The 20,501-nt window shown below is 38.4% G+C and overlaps 1 protein-coding gene across 22 annotated transcripts in view; it reads left to right on the top strand.

Moving 5' to 3' along the window:
• LCORL (ligand dependent nuclear receptor corepressor like) overlaps positions 1 to 20,501 on the top strand; it is a 217,266-nt gene that overhangs the window by 75,905 nt on the left and 120,860 nt on the right. Inside the window, exon 5 of one of the 22 annotated variants that reach the window (XM_049887004.1) lies at positions 2,664 to 6,873. The exons of 19 other annotated variants lie outside the window; for them this stretch is intronic. In XM_049887004.1, the coding sequence (XP_049742961.1) occupies positions 2,664 to 2,887 (224 nt within the window). In that variant the 3' untranslated portion in view covers positions 2,888 to 6,873. 2 more of the 22 variants (XM_049887005.1, XM_049887001.1) reach the window with 2 other exon arrangements.

Genomic DNA, 20,501 nt, shown 5'->3' on the forward strand with positions numbered 1-20,501 from the left:
TTTTTTTTGTTAGTGAGAGACCGTTATTGGACGACCAGTGAGATCTATATTCATATCTTGGCCTGAATATACCTCATTGTGTCTTTGCCATTAATCTCTTTGTATTTCAACTAGTTATTTTTTCTCCCAGAGTGTCTATGATAGACAAGTGGAAGGATTTCACAGACCGGTGAAGAAAGTTCTCGTTGTCATGGAATGTTTCATGTTTAGGACACTTCTGTTCTTGAGAGGTTAGATTTCAGGAATAAGCTTGGTATTTATTGCTTGCCAAAGCACATTTGTGACATTAGTATCTAATCCCTGCATTTATTTTGAAAGGGTTATTGTATAGGATCAACAACAAAGAACCTTTGCATAAAGTCAGATTTTTAAGCTTGAAAAAAGGAGTCCAAAATAAGCTTTGTGTGCCAGCTCACTGCACCTTTCTACCTTGGAGACTAGCAGACTTCTATCCAACTACAGATAAAATATAAAAAAAGATAGAGCAGGGAGAAGATTCCTGCTAAGTAGGCGGTGGGCAGGGTATTAATATTTTTGTCTTTGCTTTACTAGTCTGGCCTGACGAAATGAGAAGATAGCAAAATTATAAGGAAGGAGTAGTGCAGAAGGGTAGGGGTGGCAGTGGTGGTAGTAGTAGTAGTAGTAGTAGTACTAGTAGTACTAGTAGTAGTAGTAGCATCAGAAACTGTCTAACCTCAGGGGAACAATGACCAGAATCAACACAAAGCTGATTCCTTTGAGGTGGAGGTCAGGCACACATCCACTCTCCAACCTTTTTACAAATTCTGACACCAGCTGTCCCTCCCATGGCATTCTCTACTTCTCTTTTGGGTTCAGTATCCATTGCATCGGTCACAGAGAACTCACAGACCGTACTTACAGTTAAGTGGCTTATTAAGGAATTAACAGGGTACAACTTGGGATCAGGATCAGGAAGCATGTAGATAAAGCTTTCCTTCTTCAATGCAGGACTGCTCTCTCAGCTCCTCTGAGTAGTGCAGGCCTTCTCCCTACCCCCTTAAGTACAGGCTCCTTTCAGCTCCCTGAGTACAGTATCTTCTTGGTCTTGCCGCCTGTCACTTCCAGTGCTACCTCTGGGCCCCTTCTGGGCCTTTTGCCACCGGCTCTGTGCCTCAGTCCCTTCTGGGCCTTTTGATGTCTTTGGTGTTCCAGTCCTTAACCAGTGTTACAGCTCACTTAGGAGGTTCCTTGCCTCCACTCTTTCTCTACTTCCTTCTGCTTCTTCCTGCTGGTTCTCATCTTGGGTCTTTCTGTCTCAAAACTCTCTGTGGGGCTGGCTGCCTAAATAGATAAACTTGTCAGTTTCAAGTCGTGGTACTCTCACCAGGGGTACAAACTGACCAGTACTCTCCTGGTAGGCCAGACACTTCATTTACATAGTAGACATACATGGCTAGGCTACAGCTCACTTCATTCACTTAGTCTATTGACCAATTTCTGTTAAGTGCATACCAATCACAGGGCAGGCTGCAGCCCAGGACTGGACAAAAAGAATTACAGCAAATTGTTTACAACTTACCCAGTAAATGTCAGTCAACCTGGTCAAAAGTAACAAACCCTCTGGGATAGAAAACTAGGGCAAAGGTAACTCCTTAAGGCTTAGAGGATGAATCTTTCGAGTTGTTTTTCCAAAGAACCAAGGCAAAAGGCCGCATTAAGGAAGTCCAAGGAAGTCCTGTCACCACAGGTGGCATCAAACAACCAGCGAGTCCAGTCAGGAAAGCGACTCTGTGTGGAGTCTGTGTGACTTAGAAAAGATGCTCCCTCTGGAGCTCTCAGCTAGGGCTCACAGCTGGAGAGCAGAGTACAGGCTGCATTCCAGCTCCACTCATCCCCTTGGCCAGGGACGGATTACCCAAGAAGCAAGGTAACCACATGCTTAGGGCAGCAATAAAACAGGGGCACTTGTTGTCAAAGGGATCACCCGTTGATGTGCAAACAGGACACAAGGAAAAGCAAGCACCATAGTGGAAGGGAACTCATAGGGCATTAAATGAAATTGGTACTATTTTACAAATTTTGTACACAGTAACAGTTATATTTTCTTTTTCATTTTGGACCAGTCGGGTATAACCTCACATTCCATTCTGTCTCATCAACCACGTGAGAACACGCCAGGGGCAGTATAACCACGTGACTTGTGACCTATCTGGTACTATGCAAAATAAACCAAAACACGCCTTCAGATTGTTAATACTCTTGTATTGGTATCATGCTTTTTGTCATCACTCTCGCCTCTTTCGGGTATCAGCAGTAGTCCAATGAACTGTGAAGACCCATCCATCAAAGAACAGAATGTGAGTGTGCAAGTTTTTAAGTATTATTTCAAGATGAAAAACGCTGAGATCTGCAAAGGGCCTGACAACAGACATTGTATGACAAGCAATTGTAATTATTTCCAACTGCCTCGTGCGTACTATTTCTTTTGACCATTTCATACCTGAAAACCGAAATTACGTGTTCCAACTTGATTTTTTTTTTACTTACTGATTTTCAAATATAAATTTTTGTATGAATATCCAAATTCAAATATGAATTTTATTTTATAAACTTTGTTTTATAAATTTTAAGTATTTTCAGTTATTCAAATGTATTTGCTACAGTAGAAGCAAATTTAAACAGTGACATAATTTTATATCCAGGTAAACTGAAACGGCAACATCTAACTGGAGCACAAAAGCGAAAGCTCAAAGAAGATAAAAAGAAAAGGACTTATGAATCACTAAAGAGAATTACAAAATTAATTTCCTTTTTAAAACATAATGAATCAGAAGAGACTTCTTCCGTCGATCACACGAGTTTAAAAGTGCAAATTGTTGTACTAGTACCACTAGTGCTGAAATTACTACTAGCAATACGAATATAACAGAATTTGTCCCGAATTCTGCATCTGTTTCTTGCTGTAGTAAAAAAATTAATAAATGGTAGAGAAAGTGAAGCTATTTTAGAATGTGGAACTGTCGCATCTGCACATCCTATAAATAACAGAAATACAGATCCTGCTTTGTATTGCTCAGTTTGATCTAATGATGTAAATTATTGGATTGAAAAAGGGCCAAGGCACTGTCAACATCATGGTAGACCATTTGAAAATTCTGGATGTAGAAAATTTCTGGATGGTAAGAAAACAAAGTTCTATAGCCAGAATATATCTCTAGGGTGGAAAGCTAATAGTGAGAATTATAAGAAGGAATGAGTACTATATGCCCCATCAGTCAGCTCTGTATATTGTTTTGTTTGCAAACTATTTGGTTCTAAGTCATTTAATTCTCCTTTTGATACAGATGGCTTTAGCGATTGATGCGATTCAAGTGTGGTTGATAGACATGAAAACAGTTCAATTCACAGAGATTTTACGTTGTCATCTTTAAACCAAAGACATAGTTTTGACTTCACTCATGAATTGGAAACAAAAATTAATAAAGAACAGTACTGGAAAGCTGTCTTGCAGTGCATTGTTGCTGTCATTAAAGCAGTTGCTGAACGTGGATTATCTTTTTGAGGAAGAAGCAGAAGTGTTTGGGTCCCTACAAAAATGGAAAATTTGGGGGTTTACTCGGACTTATTGCTCAGTTTGATCCATTTTTAGCAGATCATTTCTCAAAATACGATAACACAGGAAAGGGCAGCCCATCACATATGCCTGAAACAACATGTGAAGAATTAGTAAGTGATCAAGTTACATCAACTGTTTTCAGTGAAATAAGCATAGCTCAGTATTTCAGTTTGTCTGTAGATTCCACTCCTGATCTTTCTCATACAAATCAGCTACGTGTCGTTTTAAGATACATATCTCCAACAGACGGGAAACCTGTCGAGTGATTTATCACATTTACTAGCTTAAGAAGTCATACCAGTGAAGAAATTGCAGATTAGATACTTAGCTATTTATGTGAAGTTTGCGAAATTGATTTTTCTATGTTCAAAGACCAGTCCTATGACAATGCTGCCAATATGTTAGGATGTTATAAAGGCATGCAACAGAAAATTTCAGAATGTAATGAATATGCCACTTTCATACCATGTGCCGTGCATTCAGTTAATCTTGTAGTATGCAGCTCAGGGGATTTTTGTCCAAATGCAGTTGATTTTTTTTCTACTGTCCAGTTATTCTACACATATTTTGCTGCCTCTACTTACCGATGGGCAGTTCTTAAAACATATTTGGGCAATGATTGAGTATTAAAATGTCTTTCTAATACACTTTGGGAAGCACATGCTGTAGCAACGAGTGTAATCCTGGAATTATACACTCAAATTCTAGATGCCTTAGAAAATATTGTTGAAGACCGGATACAAAAAGATATCAAACAAGAAGCTGAAAACATTGTCAACAAAATGCAAACACTAGAGTGTGCATTTATGTTGGTTATGTGGAATAATATATTGTAGCATTTTCGTCAGATCAGTCAAGCTCTCCAAGATTCAAAAGTAACATGCTTTAATCTTTAAAAAAAAAAAAAAAAATTTTTTTACCAGTCATTAAATGGGGCATTTGCATAATTTAAGAGAAGATATTGAAAAATTTGAAAATACAACGAAAAAAACACTGCCAAATACTGATTATCAAGCAGTTCATCATCGCAAAACCATTAGAAAGAAACAAATAAATGACGAAAGTGCTCCAGAAATATGATTGAGTGGCAGAGATGAATTTTGTATAACCACGTACTACACTACCACTGACAGACTTGAATCTTGGATGAAAAGAAGGACAAAAGTGTATGAACTTCTTTCATATAGATTTTTCATTCTTAAACAGTGTGGAATACATGAAGACATCCAAGAAATTAGTGCAGGCTTATCCTGATGACTTCAATACAAACCTTTATGGAGAAGTGCAACAATTTCATTTTTACTTGAGAACTAAGTTTACAGATTCAGGGAAGACAGGTTTTACTCATGTAGGATGTATGATTCTGTAATAGAAGGTAATATACAGTGCACATTTCCTGAGGTTGAAATTACTTTATGCATATTCCTAGCTAATGATCACAAACTGCACAACAGAACAATCATTTTCGTCCCTAACGAGACTCAGAAACCTTCAGCATGTAGCAGTGATTCAAGAAATACTTGATTCATTATCCTTACTATGTATGGAAGTGGATATTGTTCGGCTGCTTACTTGTGGTGAAATCATTGAAGAATTTCTAAGAGCAGAGAATAGAAAATGTTTTTAGTTATAACATGTAAGAGATGAAAGGTCTATCCAAACAGAAAATATAGTAATTTGTTGTAATATTTGTTTTCTGGTCATTAAATTTTATTTTGTGAAATGATCTTTTTCATTTGTTCATTTATAATTATAGCATTTATTATGAAACAAGCATCAAAATTGATGTATTAGCTGTTTAGAGCAAAATTGATGGAAGTCAGTTTTTCATCATGGGAAATCAGCAGAATTTTATATTGATTGTTGAAACTAAGTTCACTGAGTTCTTTTCTTTGTTGGAGAATATGTGGAATATTCTTTCCGTAGAAAATGTGGTATGTAGTAAAAATCTTAGTTCTCTGTATCCACTAAAAATTTTATAATCCAGTTCATCTCACTCCGCTAATATGGCATACATCACTTAAGTGTTCAGTAACTAATATTATAGTCGCATTAAAAAGCAGTTACATCTGGATAGGTAAGACACACACATACATATATATATGTATACGTATGTATATATGTATTTGTGTGTGTGTGTACATTTATATATGAGTCATGTATCCTGTTCTGATGTGTGAATAAGCAGAGGAAGGGCACTACAGATTATCAGTTCAGGGATATATGATACTATGTGGTTATCTTTAAATATGTAACAGTTAAGTCATTCGTCAGTCAAGTTGGAGCATATTTAGTGGCTTGCTGTTTGATTATTTTGTGCTTTGAATAGGCTTACTTTACATTAAAAAGTCAGTGTTCTTTTGCTTCCTGTCTATCTCAACTATTCAAACCAAATAGGGCTTGTTTCATTTGTTACCCTACTTGGCACATATATATCAGGCAGAAGCAGTTTTTATACCTTTGCCACTTGTTATTCACCATTCCTGTGGTAGTAAAGTGTTTTAATTTTTATGACATAGACCTTTGGAATTAGTTGGGAGAAAAAAATCATCCAACCTCCCAGCTTCTAGAGTTGGAGAAAAACGTTACCATATTTTCATATAGGTGTTGACTCTGCCTTCCTCAAATTCTTTGGATTGGGTATCATCTGATTTTTTTTTTTTATTAAATTGTTGGAAACTTTCAGGTTTTAATCATTAATAAGGTTTTAAGTAGTCCTTGCCTTTTGGAATGAGTTTTATTTACACATGAGTTCTTTTATGTATTGAAATGTGAGAATCATCTGGTTAAGACAATCATTAGTATAATTAAAGAGTCTGAACTTAAGAACTGTATTTTTTTTTTTTTAAGTGCGAGGGACTGAAAACCTTATCCAGTGTATTACTGAAGGAATTACAATATTCATGTTGAAAAATTGGTATTATTGTAAAAGAAAAAATTCTTTTTTTGGAAACATTGATTTGAACCATTATTGAAATATTTTACATGATTTTGAAAAGAAATTTATAATACTTTTATTAATTTAGAAAATTTTATTGTCAGTATAGTTATACTTGAAGAATTATGCCATAAGACTTACATCATTATGAGAACAGGAAGAAATATACACATTTACACACATGCACACAGTAAGTTTTGTTTACCTTAGAACTCATTACTGAATTGCCTTTTCCTTCGAGTCAGTTGTAATGGTAGTAGCTAGAATTACCTGTAATAATGACTTCAATTTTTTGATAGTGTGGAGTTAACCTGTGCTCCATTGCCCTATTAAGAGTAATCAGTAAAAACTTGGTACTATTTCAGCTAATTCAAGCATCTCGGTCTCCAAGAGGTCTCCTACCAATGGTTGGGTGAGTGTTCATGGATGTTTAGTCACCTCTCCATTTGGGGATTTCTTGGTTTTCTTTAAGATCCTTTGAGAGATTGCAGTTTTTAAATTAAAAATTCTTACCAGTATTTTTGTTTTACTTCTCGTCTTATATTTGTTAATTCTTTTATTGGGAGTCCCTCACTTTGTAGATTCATTTAAGCATAAGAATTTTTCTGCTTGTTTGTTTACTTGGGTTTGTTTTTATTGTTTATTATTTTTTGAGTACAACTGTTATAGAAATTTTCAAGATGGCACAATGGGGCTGGAAGATAACAATATCTTTTAAATGGTCTTAACTCCTTTGTTTTGTGTTGTGAGGGGGAGTAGGGAGTAGAGGAATGTCTGCTAACTCTCCCTTGAAATGTAAGGAAAGAAATATATAATGTTTTTGAAGATAGGAAATATTTTTGAGTCTTTGGAATAACAAGTAAAATGTTGATAAAGTGTCTTATTAGTGAAGCTTTTATTTGATTGTTGAAAATTCACCCACACTTGGCCGTTTGTAGGAGTCCTGGATAGTGGTAACTTCAGCATTACTGATGCTTTAACTCTCTTGCTTGGTTTGAGGAGTATATACATGTTGTTAATTTTGCCAATATGTAAAGAAATCTTTTTTTTTCTCCTTTATTGACTTATTAGCTATTATTTTTAGTGTTCTATTTTATCTCCTTTATTGATTTATTAGCTGTATCTCTCTTTTTTTAAATGGTTGATCTAGGATTTAAAATATATATCTTTAACTTATCACAGGCTACCCAAACAACATTATACTACTTCAGGTATAAACTAAAACTGTATAGTTCCACCCCTACTTCCCGCCCACCGTTGGTAAAGAAATCTTTTAATATCCTTATAGTAACTTGTTTACTTCCTTTCCCAACTTCTGGTTTTTGGGATGGTGATAATGATAAATGTAAGCTGCTATTTATTGAGAACTTACTACCTTTTTTTTTTAGATGATGATGTATTATGCTCTGATTTATGACTGAGCACTAAGCAGCCCCCCCCCCATTTGGTATCAAAGATGAATTTTATTTTTCTGGCTTTATTAAAATATAGAGAAATAAATTATTGGCAAATATAACAAAACTGACACGTATAAATTTCACTACGGTAGTAGTTGAAAAGGACTGAGGAACAAGGAAGTGACATTTATTGAATACCTGTTATTGCCAAGTAGTCACCATACCCAGTCACTTTTTCTCTCCTTTTGTTATATTTTATGTTTCAAAACTGTTGAGCAAATCCTTCTTTGTTATTATACTTCGAAATTGTCTTGTAATTTTCATAAGGCTTTACAGTCATTTTTATCTGAGCCAGTTCCTATTCAGCACCCCAAACAGAAACTTTGAATTCATTGGGTAATAACTCCCCATCTTCCCTCCCTCTGTCCCCTGGTAACCTCTAATCTACTTTTTGTCCCTATGAATTTGCATATTCTAGATATTTCACATAAGTAGAATCATCTGATATTTGTCCTTTTGTGTTTGGTGTATTTCACTGAACATAGTGTTTTCTGAGGGGTCATCCATGTTGTTGCATATATCAAAACTTTATTTTTTTATGGCTAAATAATACTCCATTGTTTGGATGTACCATGTTTTATTCATCCATTCATCTGTTGATGGACAATTGGAATGTTTCTACCTTTCACTATTGCAGATAATGCTGCTGCAGACATTGATGTACAAGAGTCTGTTTGAATCCCTGCTTTCAGTTCCTTTGAATACGAAGCTAGGTGTGGAATCACTATGTCAAATGGTAATTCTATGTTTAACTTTTTGAGGAACTGCCAGACTTTTCCATAGGGCTACATACACCATTTTACATTCTCACCAGCAAAATACAAGGTTTCCAGTTTTTCCATATCCTGGAGAACACTTTTTATTTTCCTTTTTTTGGTAATATCCTACCAAAAAAAAAAAAATTGCTGTCAAGTCGATTCTGACTCATAGCAGCCTTACAGAATAGAGCAGAACTGCCCTCTAAGGTTTCCAGGGAGTGACTTGTAGATCAGAACTGCCAACCTTTTGATTAGTTGCCTGAGCCCTTAACCACTATGCCACCAGGGCTTCAGTAATATCCTGAAAAAGTGGGTATGAAATGGTATCTCATTGTGGTTTTTATTTGCATTTTCTAAATGATGTTGAACATTTACTCATGTGAAAAATGTTTATTCCTTTTGGTCCAGTTTTTAATTGGGTTGTCTTGTTGTTAAGTTGTAGGAGTTTTTTGTGTATACTGGATATTAAACCCTGTCTTAGTTATCTAGTGCTGCTATAACAGAAATACAAGTGGAGGGCTTTAACAAACAAGCTTATCCTCTCACAGTTTAGGAGGCCAGAAGTACGAATTCAGGGTGTCAGCTCCAGGGGAAGGCTTTCTCTCTCTCTGTCACCCCTGGGGGAAGGTCCTTGTCATCAATCATCTCCTGCCCAAGGAACTTCTCTTTCCGCCACGCATCTGTCATTTTGTCATATTGTGGGGGCTTTTGTGTTGCTGTGATACTGAGAGCTGTGCCACCAGATGGATGTCAGAAGAGACTCTGAAATCGATGTCAGAAGAGCTCTGAAGCTTGCTTTTGAACGTTGAGTAGCTAAAGCAAGTGGAAGAAATGATGAAATAAAGAGCTGAACAGAAGATTTCAAAGGGCAGCTTGAGAAGACGAAGTGAAGTATTATAATGACAATGTGTAAGGGTTAGAAAACCAAAAGGGAAGAACATACTTGGTAATTCTCAATCTGAAAGAACTGAAGAAAAAATTCGAATCTCGAGTTGCAGTATTGAAGGATCCTACGGGCAAAATACTGAACGACGCAGGAAGCATTAAAAGAAGATGAAATGAATACACAGAGTCACTGTACCAAAAAGAACTGTTCGATGTTCAATCATTTCAGGAGCTGGAATATGATCAGGAATCGTTGGTACTGAAGGAAGAGGTCCAAGCAGCACTGAAGACACTGGCAAAAAACAAGTCTCCAGAAATTGAAGGAATACCAGTTGAGATATTTCAACAAACTGATGCAGTACTGGAAGTGCTTACTCGTCTGTGCCAAGAAATTTGAAAGACAGCTACCTGGAAGACTGCAAGAGAACCATATTTATGCCTATTCTAAAGAAAGGTGACCCAACTGAACGCAGAAATTATTGAACAATATCATTAGTATGGCACACACACGTAAAATTTTGCTGAAGATCATTCAAAAGCGGTTACAGCAGCACATCGACAGGGAACTGCCAGAAATTCAGGCCAGATTCAGAAGAGGATGTGGAGCCAGGGATATCATCGCTGATGTCAGATGGATCATGGCTGAAATCAGAGAATGACAGAAAGATGTTTACCTGTGTTTTATTGACTGCGCAAAAGCATTCGGTTTTGTGCATCATAACAAATTATGGATAACGTTGGGAGGAGTGGAAATTCCAGAACACTTCATTGTGTTCATGAGGAACCTGTCATAGATCAAGAGGCAGTTGTTTGAACAGAACAAGGGGATACTGCGTGGTTTAAAGTCAGGAAAGGTGTGTATCGGGGTTGTAACCTTTCATCATATATATTCATTCTATATGCTGAGCAAATAATCAGAGAAGCTGAACTGTATGAAGAAGAATGGGCATCAGGATTGGAGGGAGACTCATTAACAACCTGTGTTATGCAGATGACACAACCTTGCTTTGCTGAAAGTGAAAAGGACTTCAAGCACTTACTGATGAAGATCAAAGACTACAGGCTTCAGTATGGATTACACCTCAACATAAAGATAACAAAAATCCTCACAACTGGACCAATAAGTAGCATCCTGATAAACGGAGAAAAGATTGAAGTCATCAAGGATTTCACTTTACTTGAATCCACAATCAACACCCATGGACACAGTAGTCAAGAAATCAAAAGACGCATTGCATTGGACAATCTGCTGCGAAAGACCTTTTTTAAAGTGTTAAAAAACAAAGATGTCACTTTGAGGACTAAGGTTTACCTGACCCAATCCATGGTGTTTTCAGTCACCTCGTATGCATGCAAAAGCTGAACAATAAATAGGGAAGATCGAAGAAGAATTGATGCCTTTTAGTTGTGGTGTTGGTGAAGAATATTGCCTATCCCATGAAGTGCCAAAAGAACGAGCGAATCTGTCTTGGAAGAAATACCGCCAGAATGCTCCTTAGAAGCAAGGATGAGGAGACTTCGTCTCACATACTTTAAACATATTATTAGGAGGGACCAGTCTCTGAAGAAGGACGTCATGCTTGGTAAAGTCGAGGGTCAGCAGAAAAGAGGAAGACTCTCAACAGTTGGATTGGCACAGTGGCGGCAGCAGTGGTTTCAAGCATAACAAGGATTGTGAGGATGGCGCAGGACTGGACAGTGTTTCATTCTGTTTCCATAGGGTTGCTATGAGTCGGAACCGAAACCGACTCGGTGGCACCTAACAACAACTACAACAGGAGTTTTTCAGCACAGGAACCTCAGGTCCAAAGGATGGGTTCCCCTCTTGGACCTGCATTCTTGGTGGTGTGAGGTCCCCCTTTCTGTCTGCTTGATTCTGTTTTTTATATCTCAAAAGAGATTGACTTAAGACATAACCTAATCTTGTAGATTGAGTCCTGTGTCGTTAACATAACTGCATCTAATCCTGCCTCATTAACAACATGGAGATAGGTTTACAACACATGGGAAAATCACGCCAGATGACAGAATGGTGGACAGTACTAGAATTGTGGCCCAGCTGAGTTGATACATATCTTGGGGGGACACAATTCAATCCATGACAAACCCTTATCAGATATATGATTTCAGACATTTCCTCTCATTCTGTAGGTTGTCTTTTCACTTTCTTGATAATGTCCATTGATACAGAAAAGGTTTTAATTTTGATCTGGTGCAGTGTATCTATTTTTTGTTCTTGTTGCTCTTGCTTTTGGTGTTGTATCTAAGAATCATCATCAAATCCAAGGTCATGAAGATTTACCCCTACGTTTTCTTTAAAAAAATTTTTGTTTTTTAAATTTTAAAGGTCCAGATTCAGTATTCTGCATATAGATATCCAGGTGTCCCAGCATCATGTGTTGAAGAGATGATGCTTTCCCCACTGGTAGCTTGGTAACTTTACTGATTTTTTGTTGACAGCTAGTCATTTGAATATCATAGTGTGGAAGCTCTGGAAATTGACTTCTTGCTGTACCTCAGGATTTGCTTTTTGCCCCCTCTCTCCTTTTTTTCCCCCCTTTTGGATTGTTGAAGACTGTACTAGTCTACTGGTTTAGTGACTTTTTCAAACTTTTTTTGCAAAGCTTGTGTTTCTTGAGGTGTATGGTCACTGAAGTTTGTATTCTTTTAGTTTGTGTTCAGCCAGTGTTTTGTCAGGTTTCTTTGAACGCCAGGAGTTAAAAGAAAAAACAAAAACAACAGAAGACAAGTATCTTTTTCAGTCTGTGTAGATTGGCTCTGTGCTGGCACCTACATTCAGCTCTTAGCCAGGCTTACACTGAGCCTAACGATCAGTCCAAAGCGAAAGCTTATCGGGTCTTTTCTGGGTATACAAATTGCCCTGGACTTTCTAAATCCCCTTTATATATATATAAAAAAAGTATACTTTTTTTTTTTTTTTAAATGCCCTTATTTCTCAAAGAAACTCTCTCCCAGGTTTTTCCTCCCAGTTCTTAGACAATCTGATGTATGCTTCAATTGCACTGTCTCAGGCGGCTACAGGTTGCCTGTTTGCCTTACAGTGTTCAGGAAGTGCCTCCCACTTTCCTGACCCCGCCCCCACCCCAAAAGCTCCTTGCTTCAATCCTTTATGTAGCCACCCAGATTAGAACTGAGAAACTTCATAATTTTTTAATAAAATCTTCTTTTCACTCTCCAGAACCAGCAATTAGGGTACCACACTGGGAATGCTGACCATATCCTTTAAGTGCTCGACGGGGCAGGGGAGATAAGAAAAAAAGCCACAGAGCTTACCTACTGTTTTAAAGTTGCCTTTTTCTTGATATAGCATTTGTTTGATTGGTGAAAAACTGTGTTTTTCCAGTGTTGCGACAAAATTCTCACAGTTTCTGCTTTTTTTTTTGTTTGTATGGTGGGGTGGGAGCATGTAGTTTACTACTCTGCTGGCTTTCTGATATCACTCTGCATTAAATGCTTTTTATGCCTTATCTAATTTAATACCAAAACAATGTTATGGGGTAGATACGGTTACTATATTAATAGGTGGTGGTTGTGTGTCATTAAGTTGATTCTGACTCATAGTAACCCTATAGGACAGAGTAGAACTGCCCCATAGGGTTTGCGAGGTTATGATCTTTATGGGAATAGTTTGCAGGTCTTTTCTCCCACAGAGCCATTCGTAGGATTGAACCATGACCTTTTGTTTAGCAGCCGAAACGCTTAATCATTGCACCACTAGGGCTCCTTATATTAACAGCTAGAGACGTACCTAGGTGGCACAACCCCCACGTTTCTGCGTTTGTCATACCGTGGGGGCTTGCGTGATGCTGTGATGTTGGAAGCTATGCCACCGGTATTCAGATACCAGCAGGGTCACCCATTGAGAACAGGTTTCAGCTGAGCTTCCAGACTAAGACAGACTAGGAAGAAGGACCCAGCAGTCTACTTCTGAAAAGCATTAGCCAGTGAAAACCTCAGGAATAGCAGCAGCATATTTTCTGATATAGTGCTGGAAGATGAGCCCCCCAGGTTAGAAGGCACTTAAAACACAGGGGAAGAGCTGTCTCCTCAAAGTAGAGTCAGCCTTAATGATATGCACAGAGTAAAGCTTTTGGAATGTTCATTTCCTGATGTGGCATGACTCAAAATGAGAAGAAACAGCTGCAAACATCCATTAATAATCAGAACCTGGAATGTACAAAGTGTGAATCTAGGAAAATTGGAAATTGTCAAAAATTGAAATGGAACATAAAAACATCGCTGTCCTAGGCGTTAGTGAGCTGAAACGGACTGGTATTGGCCATTTCGAACTGGACTGTCATATAGTCTACTATGCTGGGAATGCAACTTGAAGAGGGATGGTGTTGCATTCAGTCAAAAAGAACATTTCAAGATCTATCCTGAAGTACAATGCTGTCAGTGTTAGGATAATATCCCTACGCCTACAAGGAAGACCAGTTAATACGAATATTATTCAAATTTACACAACAACCACTGAGGCCAAAGATGAAGAAATAGATTTTTATCAGCTGCTGAAGTCTGAAATTGATCGAACATGTAGTCAAGATGCATTGGTAATTACTGGTGATTGGAATGCGAAACATGGAAACAAAGAAGAAGGATTGGTAGCTGGAAAACATGGCCTTAGTGATAGAAAAAATGCCAGAGATCAGATGATAGAATTTTTCGAGACCAACAATTTCTTCACTGCGAATACCTTCTTTCCCCAACATAAACGGCAACCATACACATGGACCTCAGCAGATGGAACACAACGGAATCAAATCAACTATATCTGTAGAAAGATGATGGAAAAGCTCAATATCATCAGTCAGTACAAGGCCAGAGACTGACTGTGTAACAGACCATCAATTGCTCCTATGCAAGTTCAAGCTGAAACTGAAGAAAATCAGAGCAAGTCCACGAGAGCCAAAATACAACCTTGAGTATATCCCACCTGAATTTAGAGACCATCTCAAGAATAGATTTGATGCGTTGAACACTAGTGACTGAAGACCAGACGAGTTGCGGAATGACATCAAGGACATCATCCACGAAGAAAGCAAAAGGTCATTGAAAAGACAGGAAAGAAAGAAAAGACCTAGATGTCAGAGGAGACTCTGAAACTTGCTCACGAACGTTGAGCAACTAAAGCAAAAGGAAGAATTGATGAAGTAAAAGAACTGAACAGAAGATTTCAAAAGGCTTCTCGAGAAGACAAAGTAAAGTATTATAATGATATGTGTAAGGAGCTGGAGACAGGAAACCAAAAGGGAGGAACATGCTTGACGTTTCTCAAGCTGAAGGAACTGAAGAAAAAATTCAAGCCTCGGGTTGCAATAGTGCAGGATTCTATGGGGAAAATATGAAATGATGCAGGAAGCGTCAAAAGAAGATGGAATACAGAGTCATTATACCACAAAGAATTGGTCGATGTTCAGCCATTTCAAGAGGTGGCATATGATCAGGAACCAATGGTACTGAAGGAAGAAGTCCAAGCTGCTCTGAAGGCATTGGTGAAAAACAAGGCTCCAGGAATTGATGGAATATCAATTGAGATGTTTAAACAAACAGATGCAGCGCTAGAGGTGCTCACTCATCTATGCCAAGAAATATGGAAGACAGCTTCCTGGCCAACTGACTAGAAGAGATCCATATTTATGCCTATTCCCAAGAAAGGTGATCCAACCAAATGTGGGAAGTATAGAACAATGTCATTAATATCACATGCAAGCAAAATTTTGCTGAAGGTCATTCAAAAAGGCTGCAGCAGTGTATCGACAGGGAACTGCCAGAAATTCAGGCTGGTTTCAGAAGAGGACATGGAACCAGGGATATCATTGCTGATGTCAGATGGATCCTGGCTGAAAGCAGAGAATACCAGAAGGATGTTTACCTGTCGTTTATTGACTGTGCAAAGGTATTCAACCATGTGGATCATAACAAATTATGGATAACATTGCGAAGAATGGGAATTCCCGAACACTTAATTGTGCTCATAAGGAACCGTTATATAGATCAAGAGGTAGTTGTTTGGAAAAAACAAGGGGATACTGATTGGTTTAAAGTCAGAAGAGGTGTGGGTCAGGGTAGTATCCTTTTACCACACCTGTTCAGTCTGTATGCTGAGCAAGTAATCAGAGAAGCTAGACTGCATGAAGAAGGCTGGGGCATCAGGATTGGAGGAAGACATTCACGACCTGCTTCATGCGGGTGACACAACGTTGCTTGCTGAAAGCGAAAAAGACTTGAAGCACTTACTAATGAAGATCAAAGGCCACAGCCTTCAGTATGGATTGCACCTCAAGATAGAGAAAACAAAAATCCTCACAACTGGACCAATGAGCAAAACGTTAAATGGAGAAAAGATTGAAGCTATCAAGGATTTCATTTTACTTAGATCCACAATCAACAACCACGGAAGCAGCAGTCAGGAAATCAAAAGATGCATTACATTGGGTAAATCTGCTGCAAAGGACCTCTTTAAAGTGTTGAAAAGCTAAGATGTCACCTCGAAGACTAATGTGCACCTGACCCAAGCCATGGCATTTTCAGTCGCCTCCTATGCATGTGAAAGCTGGGCGATGAATAAGAAAGAAGAAAGAATTAATGCCTTTGAATTGTGGTGTTGGCGAAGAATATTGAATATACCATGGACTGCCAAAAGAATGAACGAATCTGTCTTGGAGGAAGTGCAACCAGAATGCTCCTTAGAAGCAAGGATGGGGAGCCTGCGTCTTACATACTTTGGACATGTTGTCAGGAGGGATCAGTCCTTGGAGAGGGACATCATACTTGGCAGAGTACAGGGTCTGCAGAAAAGAGGAAGACCCTCAACGGGGTGGATTGACACAGTGGCTGCAACAGTGAGCTCAAGGATAACCATTGTAAGGATGGCGTAGGGCCAGGCAGTATCTTGTTCTCTAGTGCATGGAGTAGCTATGAGTCAGAACTGACTCGATGGCACCTAACAACAACAAGTGGCACCAATCGTTTGCACTCGACTCCTAACTGAAAGGTTGACAATTTGAACCCTCCCAGTTGTACCAAGGAAGAAAGGCCTGGCAATTTACTTCTGTGAAGATTACAGCCAAGAATACCCTATGGAGCAGGTCTGCTTTGCAACATATGGGATCGCCATAAGTCGGAATCTATTTGATAGCAATGGGTCAAGCAGTTTGAATCCACGAGCTGCTCCTTGGAAACCCTATGGGACATTTCTGCTTTGTCCTATAGGGTTGCTATGAGTCCATGGCAATGGGGTTTTGAGGAAGTTTTATCCTTTTCTATTACTTAGCAGCCTAGGATTAGGATTATTTTAGTTGAAGTATGTAGACTACAGAGTACCTATGAGAAATGATGTATGTTTATCGTAGGTTTTTATTTTTCCTGTATATGGAATGTGAAGAGTTTTATAATTTTTATTGTGCTTGAAGTGAAAGTTTACAAATCAAGTCAGTCTCTCTCTCTCATAAAAACACATGCACCTTGCCACATACTCCCAGTTACCCTCCCCCTAATGAGACAACCCGCTCCCTCCCTCCATTCTCTCTTTTCATGTCCGTTTTGCCAGCTTCTAACACCCTCTCATCTCCCTACTAGGCAGGAGATGCCAGCATAGTCTCAAGTGTCCACCTGATCCAAGAAGCTCACTCCTCACCAGCATCTCTCTCCAACGCATTGTCCAGTCCAATCCATGTCTGAAGAGTTGGCTTTGGGAATGTTTCCTGTCCTGGGCCAACAGGTCTGGGGGTCATGAGCACTGTGGTCCTTCTAGTCTCAGACTTATTAAGTCTGGTCTTTTTATGAGAATTTGGGGTCTACATCCCACTGCTCTCCTGCTCCCTCAGGGGTTCTCTGTTATGTTCCCTGTCAGGGCAGTCATCAGTTGTAGCCAGACACCATCTAGTTCTTCTGGTCTCAGGCTGATGTAGTCTCTGGTTTATGTGGCCCTTTCTGTCTCTTGGGCTCGTAATTACCTTGTGTCCTTGGTGTTGTTCATTTTCCTTTGATCCAGGTGGGTTGAGACCTATTGATGGATCTTAGATGGCTGCTTGCTAGCGTTTAAGACCCCAGACGCCACTCTCCAAAGTGGGGTGTAGAATGTTTTCTTAATAGATTTTATTATGCCAGTTGACTTAGATGTCCCCTGAAGCCATGGTCCCCAAACCCCTGCCCCTGCTACGCTGGCCTTCGAAGCATTTCAGTTTATTCAGGAAACTTCTTGGCTTTTGATTTAGTCCAGTTGTGCTGACCTCGCCTGTATTCTGTGTTGACTTTCCTGTCACCTAAATTAGTTCTTATTTACTATCTAATTAGTGAATTTCCCTCTCCCACCCTCCCTCCCTCCCCCCGCTTGTAACCATCAAAGAATTTTTTCTTCTCTTTTTAAACTATTTCTCAAGTTCTTATAATAGGGGTCTTATACAATATTTGTCTTTCTGCAACGAACTAATTTCACTCAGCATAATGCCTTCCAGATTGCTCCATGTTATGAAATGTTTCACAGATTCATCACTGGTCTTTATCAATGTGTAATATTCCATTGTGCGAATATACCATAATTTATTTATCCATTCATATATTGATGGACACCTTGGTTGCTTCCATCTTTTTGCTATTGTAAACAGTGCTGCAGTAAACATGGGTGTGCATATATCTGTTCTTGTAAAGGCTGTTATTTCTCTAGGATATATTCCAAGGAGTGGGATTACTGGATCATATGGTAGTTCTATTTCTAGTTTTTTAGGGAAGTGCCAAATCGATTTCCAAAGTTGTTTTAGCATTTTACATTCCTACCAGCAGTGTATAAGTGTTCCAGTCTCTCCACAACCTCTCCAACATTTACTATTTTGTGTTTTTTTGGATTAATGCCACCCTTGTTGGAGTGAGATGAAATCTTATTGTAGTTTTGTTTTGCATTTCTCTAATGACTAATGATCGTGAGCATTCCTCATGTATCTGTTAGCTACCTGAACGTCTTCTTCAGTGAAGTGCCTGTTCATATCTTTTGCCCGTTTTTTAACTGGGTTATTTGTCTTTTTGTAGTTGAGTTTCTGCAGTATCATGTAGATTTTAGAGATCAGGCACTGATCAGAAATGTCATAGCTAAAAACTTTTTCCCAGTCTGTAGGTAGTCTTTTACCGTTTTGGTGAAGTCTTTGGATGAGCATAGGTGTTGGATTTTTAGGAGCTCCCAGTTATCTAGTTTGTCTTCTGCGTTCTTAGTAATGTTTTGTATACTGTTTATGCCATGTATTAGGGCTCCTAACATTGCCCTTATTTTTTCTTCGATGATCTTTATCATTTTAGATTTTATATTTAGGTCTTTTGATCCATTTTGAGCTCGTTATTCTGCATGGAGTGAGGTATGGGTCTTGTTTCATTTTTTTTTTTTTTTGCAGATGGATATCCAGTTATGCCAGCATCATTTGTTAAAAAGACCGTCTTTTCCCCATTAAACTCTTTTGGGGGCCTTTGTCAAATATCAGCCGCTCATATGTGGATGGATTTATGTCTGCATTCTCAGTTCTGTTCCATTGGTCTATGTATCTGTTGTTGTATCAGCCAGGCTGTTTTGACTAATGTGGTGGTATAATAGGTTCTAAAATCAGGTAGAATAAGGCCTCCCACTTTGTTCTTCTTTTTCAGTAATGCTTTAATTATCCGGGGCCTCTTTCCCTTCCATATGAAGTTGGTAATTTCTTTCTCCATCTCATTAAAAAATGTCGTTGGAATTTGCATGGAAATTGCATTAATACTATTCATCGCTTTTGGTAATAGACGTTTTTATAATGTTGTCTTCCTGTCCATGAGCAAGGTATGTTTTTCCATATGTGTAGGTCTCTCTTGGTTTCTTGCAGAAGTGTTCTGTAGTTTTCTTTGTATAAATCTTTTACATCTCTGGTAAGATTTATTCCTAAGTATTTGATCTTCTTGGGGGCTACTGTAACTGGTATTGATTTGGTGATTTCCTCTTCGATGTTCTTTTTGTTGGTGTAGAGGAATCCAGCTGATTTTTGTGTGTTTATATTATATCCTGATAGTCTGCTGAACTCTTTTATTAGTTTCAGTAGTTTTCTTGAGGATTCTTTAGGGTTTTCTGGGTATAAGATCATGTCATCTGCATATAGAGATAGTTTTACTTCTTCCTTGCCAATCTGGATGCCCTTTATTTCTTTATCTAGCCTAATTGCTCAGGGTAGCACGTCCAGCACAATGTTGAGTAAGAGTGGTGTTAAAGGGCATCCTTGTCTTCTTCCCAATCTCAAGGGTAATGCTTCTAGGCTCTCTCCATTTAGGATGACATTGGCTATTGGCTTTGTATAAATGCCCTTTATTATGTGGAGGAATTTTCCTTCTATTTGTATTTTGTTCAGAGTTTTTATCATGCATGGGTGTTGAACTTTGTCAAATGCCTTTTCTGCATCAATTGATAAAATCATGTGATTCTTTTATTTATATGATGGATTACATTAATTGATTTTCTAATGTTGAACCATCCCTGCATACATGGTGTGAATCCCATTTGGTCATGGCAAATTATTTTTTTGATATTTTGTTGAATTCTCTTGGCTAAAATTTTGTTGAGGATTTTTGCACCTGTGTTCATGACGGATATAGGTTTGTAATTTTCTTTTTTAGTGGTGTCTTTAGCTGGTTTTGGTATCAGAGATATGGTGGCTTCATAGAATGAGTTTGGTAGAATTCCATCCTTTTCTATGCTCTGAAATACCTTTTGTGATAGTGGTGTTAACTCTTCTGTGAATGTGTGGTAGAACTCAGCAGTGAAGCTGTCCAGGCCAGGATTATTTTTGTTGGGTGTTTTTTGATTACCTTTTGAATCTCTTCTTTTTTTATGGGTCTATTTAGTTGTTCTACCTCTG

The sequence above is a fragment of the Elephas maximus genome, chromosome 5, assembly GCF_024166365.1.
Source record: "Elephas maximus indicus isolate mEleMax1 chromosome 5, mEleMax1 primary haplotype, whole genome shotgun sequence".
NCBI classification, from domain to species: Eukaryota; Metazoa; Chordata; class Mammalia; order Proboscidea; family Elephantidae; genus Elephas; species Elephas maximus.